This window comes from Dysidea avara, chromosome 13 (assembly GCF_963678975.1).
Source record: "Dysidea avara chromosome 13, odDysAvar1.4, whole genome shotgun sequence".
Lineage (NCBI taxonomy): Eukaryota > Metazoa > Porifera > Demospongiae > Dictyoceratida > Dysideidae > Dysidea > Dysidea avara.
Window position 1 is genome coordinate 11,365,900 of NC_089284.1, and position 6,964 is coordinate 11,372,863.

General features: G+C 36.9%; 2 protein-coding genes across 2 annotated transcripts; one reads left to right on the forward strand and one right to left on the reverse strand.

Annotated features, from left to right (window-relative positions):
* Positions 1 to 4,297: 4,297 nt before the first annotated feature.
* LOC136242813 (ubiA prenyltransferase domain-containing protein 1-like) lies at positions 4,298 to 5,490 on the reverse strand. The gene is made up of 2 exons (XM_066034297.1): positions 5,365 to 5,490; positions 4,298 to 5,301 (listed from the first exon to the last, which is right to left on the reverse strand). The coding sequence occupies exon 2, from the start codon at positions 5,285 to 5,287 to the stop codon at positions 4,364 to 4,366; it is 924 nt and encodes a 307-aa protein (XP_065890369.1). The 5' UTR covers positions 5,288 to 5,301; positions 5,365 to 5,490; the 3' UTR covers positions 4,298 to 4,363.
* Positions 5,491 to 5,543: 53 nt separating this feature from the next.
* On the forward strand, positions 5,544 to 6,675 carry LOC136242613 (ubiA prenyltransferase domain-containing protein 1-like). Its single transcript, XM_066034057.1, has 2 exons — positions 5,544 to 5,633; positions 5,682 to 6,675. The coding sequence occupies exon 2, from the start codon at positions 5,696 to 5,698 to the stop codon at positions 6,581 to 6,583; it is 888 nt and encodes a 295-aa protein (XP_065890129.1). The 5' UTR covers positions 5,544 to 5,633; positions 5,682 to 5,695; the 3' UTR covers positions 6,584 to 6,675.
* Positions 6,676 to 6,964: the final 289 nt, after the last annotated feature.

Below are 6,964 nucleotides of genomic sequence, written 5' to 3' on the forward strand. Positions count from 1 at the left end.
ATCTGCTGCTTGTAATCCAGTCCGAGGTTGGAATGGATTCAACACTACATAGTTATCCATGCTTTATGGCACCAAACAACTCACTATACCTTTCCAATAATAAGCTTTATGGCACCAAACAACTCACTATACCTTTCCAATAATAACCATGGAAAATAATAACCATAGATCCCTTTGCAATAATAAATTTGCATGTGGCTCTAAAATTTCCATGCGGGCTGGTGACAGGAAACAAGTTGGTGGTCTTATGGATCTCCAATCAAATGTGTCATCATAATGAGAAGCCAGTAAAATTCAGTAAATTCAATATATATGTCACCCTAATGGAAAGAGTTCATTGATAATGTAAACACTTTTTGCCGATGATTGCTTATTGTATTGAGTCATTAAAACAAAGCAGGATTTACTGCAAAGGGATCTGGATATACCTGATCCCATTGGGCTTGGTCTGGAAGATGAGGTTTAATCTTGGTAAATGTACTGTTATGGGATGTTCAAGGTTCCTAAATCACACAACTGCAAACTACTCTCTCCTCTCTCTACGGGTCCATCTTATCTGTAACACATCAACATAATATATTATGTATCTTGGAGTGATGTTGGATGACCATCTTTCATGGTCTACCTATGTTACTAATGTTACTAATAAGGCTACAAGGATGTTAAACTTTTTCAAATGCCACCTTAGTAAATGTTCAACTAATATCAAGGCATCTGCATATTTATTATTAGTTCAACCGTTAATGGAATACACATGTGTTGTCTGGGACCCACATTACATTGTGCAAATATCACTTTTAGAAAAAGTCCAAAGGTGGATCCTTTCTGATTACAGCTGTCACAGTAGTGTCAGTGCTTTGCTTAATTGATTGCCATTAGCAAAGGGAAAGATTTAACATCTTTATACTAATACTAATAATGCATGGTGTGATTAGCTTATCTCTACTTGATCACTATCACTTCATGAGCACACCACCACACATACTAGACAACATCACCCATTCCACTTGATGATACCATCTACAAATACCACTACATATATGTCAAACTTATCTCTGAAGACAATCACAGAATGGAATCATTGCCAACACCAATCATTGAAACAGACAATTTAACTAAGTTTTCAGAAGATGATTCTTTGTAATGTGTACAGCATGTTTACCTAATCAGCCTCAACTGTCTGCCCTATTTAACCAATAATAATAAATTACAAAATGTACTGGTGGTGTAAATATCCAGCTAGCTTTATAGAACAAAACACCTATACACATATATGCCATGTACCTAAAAGTTCAAACATCACTTATACATCTTTACACATGAAGTGAAGCGGTGCATCTACAGAGTCGAGGTTGTTACTTCAGTGGTTACATTATAATCATATAACTAGTTAGCTACTTTCTGTACAAATAACTAGTGTTTAGCAAATACATAGTTTACAACCTTAATTTTATCTTTGCTAGCTTTAATACTTAGATAAACTCCCCTATAGCTACTACCTCGTTTCTTTGAAAATTAGATTTCTAACTTTCAGCAGGAACGTTGCTAACAACCTAAGTTTAGCAGCATAAAAGCAAGTGAATAACATCATGCATGCAGTACAGCACAACAATTTATTGTAACAAAAAACTCCAGGATTTGCAAAGCCCTCTTGGAAGTTTTTCCAAGATGGAGATACTCTAATAGAACATTCATATAAATACCCATGCATGCATAGATTTGTTAATGTGGGGAGGAACTTTACATTGTTGGAAATGATGTAGAGTGTTGAATCTCAGGGTTTTTCATTAACCCATGATCAGGGTTTTCATCGAGAAAGGAATATTTCCTGACTAGACATTGTAGCATTATTAGCGTGCATGTGTGATACAAAATTGAATAATTATGAGCTTATACTGCTATTGCTAATATAGTTTAAGGGGTCTGAGCCCAGGCTCCCTAGATCAGCATGCTTCCCATGACTCTGGGGCCAGGGAATTTTTGAATATTATATGCACAGTAGGGCCTCCGTTATTTATTTTAGTATGTTCACGTTGAGCTGAGCCCTCACAAAATATTAATTACTCATGGATGCAGTATACATATTACATACGTTCTTGAAATTGGCTAATTTGTACTAGCTATATACTTCTTGACCTACTAAAAACATTTCAAAATCTTTTATTTCAAATGCCTGACAATATTTATGGCCAATCAAAATTTTCACCGTACATTTCCTATGGAGAGGTCATGAAGGTGCATTCTTGAACTTGCAATGGTACATGATCACTTCACCACTAATCATCTGGTTGGCTGAAATGTTATTACTTTTGAGCCAACCAGATGATGAGCCACGTACTTTAAGCCACTTTACTTTTAATCTATTTTCTGGATTCAGCTCATGAGCTCAACTTGTACATACTATAAGAGTGAATATCAATAAATTAATGTTTTACTGTTGTATTAGAGTGACTACTCTGTTATGGTATCTCAATCTTGATTGGCTTGATCTTGCTTGGTAGTGAGTCAAACATTACAACTTTTAGAAGAACTGCAAGATACCAACGTACAAATATTGATGGTAAAGTATAGTATACTGCTGAAATTTCAATAGAATGTTATGGGTTTATGCCGCGGGTAATACCAGGAGCTTATAAGCGCCGAAGACTCATCATGGCTTGCAGTTCTTCTAAAAGTTGTAATGTTTGACTCACTACCAAGCAAGATCAAGCCAATCAAGATTGAGATACCATAACAGAGTAGTCACTCTAATACAACAGTAAAACATTTATTGATATTCTTATAGTATGTACAAGTTGAGCTCATGAGCTGAATCCAGACTCATCATGGCTTCCTTTGAAGATAAACAGCTTGACGGTGATGATGCAATAAACCACTAAGTAGCAGTGAATATAGGATGAAAGCCCTACACGGACTGAGGTTTAAGTAATTAGTCAAATGTTGGAACCACTAGTATCACGCTCCTTCGCGCCTTCGGTGCTTATAAGCTCCTGGTAATACTACTCAACAAAGTGTGTCATATTAGCATTTATGCTAGGAGCCAGGCCACATAATTTTTTGATGTACTAAGTCACCAGGAGTTGGGGTCTGCCGGCTTCCAGTTACTGAGAGACCTTTGATGAATTAATGTGATCATCATCTGAGACAGAACTACACATAGCTAATGGGCATGTATGCATATAGCTACAGAAATGAATCCACTGACAAAATGGAATGATTTGTAAACAATCATAATTATTTTAATTTGATTTCTAACTACAATGAAGTGTATCAAGAAAAAAGACTTGAGGTCTATTCCAATACATGACTAAAAACTGCAGACTGTTCCCCAGTGCCTTTTACACTACAGTATATAAGGTACCGGCTGGGTGTATGCCTTTCTTTTATACACAAAACTATCAAGTATGTAGCTAGGCCCTCAGGCTGGCATCACAAAAAAGTGTGGATGCAAGCACATATGTATATATATAGCGACATTTTTCATGTATGGGTAAATTGCATAGAAGAAACCATCTTGTATGTTTATGCTGAATGTTCTATAAGAGTAGTTGGTGACTGCTTTATTAAAGTATCTCAATCTTGCTCCCAATACTGATCACTGATAATAAGCATCATTGTACGGTTATGAAATAATTATGGTGGTATGCAAGCATTTCAATATTTCATCTGTTAATCAGTGACTACTTAATAAAATTTGGTTTTCATGGCTCTTTAAGAATTTCCTACATATGTTCACCTTATAATTAGCAGTATAATTAATGCCACATCATTAATAATGGTTCATTTAAGATTAAAAGACATCTGATACAATCACAGTAACAAGTATATAGCACATTCAAGTTCAGGTGAAAAATTTCCATCTGCTAAAGAAAATTAAGTAGCTATCTGATTATATATTAGTTACTAATTTTCAGGTTTGAAGCAAATTTTAAAAATTTTCTCTAAGGATGTACAACTAGGTTGTAGGACGTATACATTATCCTTTATTCATCCAACCAAAATTATGCTAAAGAATAATTATAGCTTGTGTACCAGAGTTCTATTCTTTTTTGAACCCATCCCCCTCAGTATCTCCTAGATCTGCCTATGCTCACCTGCAACAAAATTTCATAAACAATTGTGGTACTCTAATAGTAATATTACTTAGAACAATCATCTTTTACTCAACTGTAATCCATATTTAGACTACTCAGGTGCCATAGATATGTACCTCACTGTAAAGTTGAGAGTGTATACATTAACACGCTCCCAGCAGCTTTTCCCCCTTGCCAGCTACTGGCCTGTAGCTTGTACGTAATTTATGATTACCAACATGATTAGGTTTTACAATAAAATATTAAACACACTTATATACAGCAATAAATTAATAAACAGGTAGCTTATGTGAGTTTACATCTTTTATGAGTAGAAATGGCATATCCGAAGACAACAGACAGCCAACAGCAAAGAGCACACCAGCTGACAGACTCAGTCTTGCAGTAGCTGCTGGATTCTCATACAACTTGCCAGCTCTAAACTGTCTTTCCAACTGTAGGGCACCAGGTAGAGTAATCACTGGTAGCATTAAGAAGAGAGAGTAGTTGATTCCCCAGGCAATGAAAATTATGTAAGGCGTAAATATGAAAAGTGCATAGAGGAAATATGAAATCTCTTTTCCGACTAGGATAGCAAGAGTTGTGATGTTAGCTTTCTTGTCAGCTTCCATATCTCTTGTATTGTTACTATGGAAAACAGCTTCAGAGAAGAAAGCTAGAGGTACTGATAGCACTAACGGAAGAGATGAGAAGATACCAATTTGGATCATAAAGGACACTAATACAACCAACGGTCCAAACACTACAATAAACACAACATCACCAAGGGCATGATACTTCAGACCATATCCACCAGTGTAAGAAAATGACACCAAGAACCCTCCAAAGTACATAATGGCAAGTTGTGTACCATGTGCATTGGAGAAGACCATCAGTAACAACACACATATGATACCTAAGGCATACAAATATGATGAAAAGTTCACCACTTGCTCTGGCTTTAACATGTTATCCACCAGTGTACGATCATCAGATAAGCTTGTGTCCACTCCTCTCATGTAATCATAGTAAGTGTTGACAAGATTCCCAGCAGCATGGATTAGTATTATGGATAGCACGGTAACGAAGAACAAACCAGAACTGAACTGAGAACAGCATTTGTAGCCAAGTACAGCACCCAACAATACTGGGATAAAGGACAGGGGGAACATTTGAGGACGCACTGCTGATAGATACGTAGTGATAGCTGTCATGATTTGAAAATTGTCTAAATGAACAATATAAACAATGTGTAGCTAAATGTATCCATCAAGTTAACTGAGTTACCTACCATAGAAGGAGCTGCAGAAATGTCTAGTGATGGAAAATCGCCCGTGGAAAATGATTCCAAATAATGATCCTAGTGTGCTTTATTTGGAGGTAGTTTCGTGCCCTGCCGGGCTCGCGCTAATGGATATTTGCGCATTAGCGCGAGCCCGGCTGGGCACGAGACTAAAAGGCTGTGTACTCCAAATAAAGCACACGAGGCGCATTATTTAGAATTAATTACATCGCGTGTTGTTGAGGTATTTCTCCTGGTGCTGTTCAGTTCATTTTATGGTAGGTATAACTCAGTTTACTTGATGTATATGTTTATTGTTCATTTAGACAATTTTCAAATCATGACAGCAATCACTACGTATATATCAGCAGTGCGGCCTCAATTGTTCCCCCTGTCCTTTATCCCAGTATTGTTGGGTGCTGTACTGAGCTACAAATGCTGTTCTCAGTTCAGCTTCGGTCTGTTCTTCATTACTGTCCTATCCATAATGCTTATCCATGCTGCTGGGAATCTTGTCAACACTTACTATGATTACATGGGAGGAGTGGACACAAAGTTATCTGATGATCGTACACTGGTGGATAGTATGTTAAAGCCAGAGCAAGTGGTGAACTTTGCATCATGTTTGTATGCATTAGGTATCATTTGTGTGTTATTACTGATGGTCTTCTCCAATGCACATGGTACACAACTTGCCATTATGTACTTTGGAGGGTTCTTGGTGTCATTTTCTTATACTGGTCTGAAGTATCATGCTCTTGGTGATGTTGTGTTTATTGTAGTGTTTGGACCATTTGTTGTATTAGTTTCCTTTATGATCCAGATTGGTATCTTCTCATTTCTTCCGTTAGTGCTATCAGTACCTCTAGCTTTCTTCTCTGAAGCTGTTTTCCATAGTAACAATACAAGAGATATGGAAGCTGACAAGAAAGCTAACATCACAACTCTTGCTATCTTAGTTGGAAAAGAGATTTCATATTTTCTCTATGCACTTTTCATATTTACGCCTTACATAATTTTCATTGCCTGGGGAGTCAACTACTCTCTCTTCTTAATGCTACCAGTGATTACTCTACCTGGTGCCCTACAGTTGGAAAGACAGTTTAGAGCTGGCAAGTTGTATGAAAATCCATCAGCTACTGCAAGACTGAGTCTGTCAGCTGGTGGGCTCTTTGTTATTGGCTGTCTGTTGTCCTCGGATATGCCATTTCTACTCGTAAAGATGTAAACTCAATAAGCTACCCGTGTGTTTAATATTTTTATAACATAAACTAGAATTGAACTGGATTTTTATTGTGAAACATATAAAGATATTGGTAATCATGTGTACAAGCTACAGAGACAGATCCAGTAACTGGCAAGGGTGGGAGCACCCTAGCTGGTGAAGCTAAAGTTCTCTAGCTACATGCATGCTCAATTTTACAGTGAGGTATTATATTTTATGGCACGTGTGGTCCAAAATTAATATGATGTATAGTTTGCTGAGTAATATATTGCAAAATCTGTTGTAATTGTTGGAGAGGGCTGAGCAGCATGCTCCTACGTAGTACATATATGCATCTTTTATGTGTATATTGACAAATTCAGCTCCATGTGCTAGTTATCTACC

Excerpts from the sequence above, each read along its gene's own strand:
- LOC136242813 (XM_066034297.1), bottom strand. The coding sequence starts at position 5,287 with ATGACAGCTATCACTACGTATCTATCAGCAGTGCGTCCTCAAATGTTC.
- LOC136242613 (XM_066034057.1), top strand. The coding sequence starts at position 5,696 with ATGACAGCAATCACTACGTATATATCAGCAGTGCGGCCTCAATTGTTC.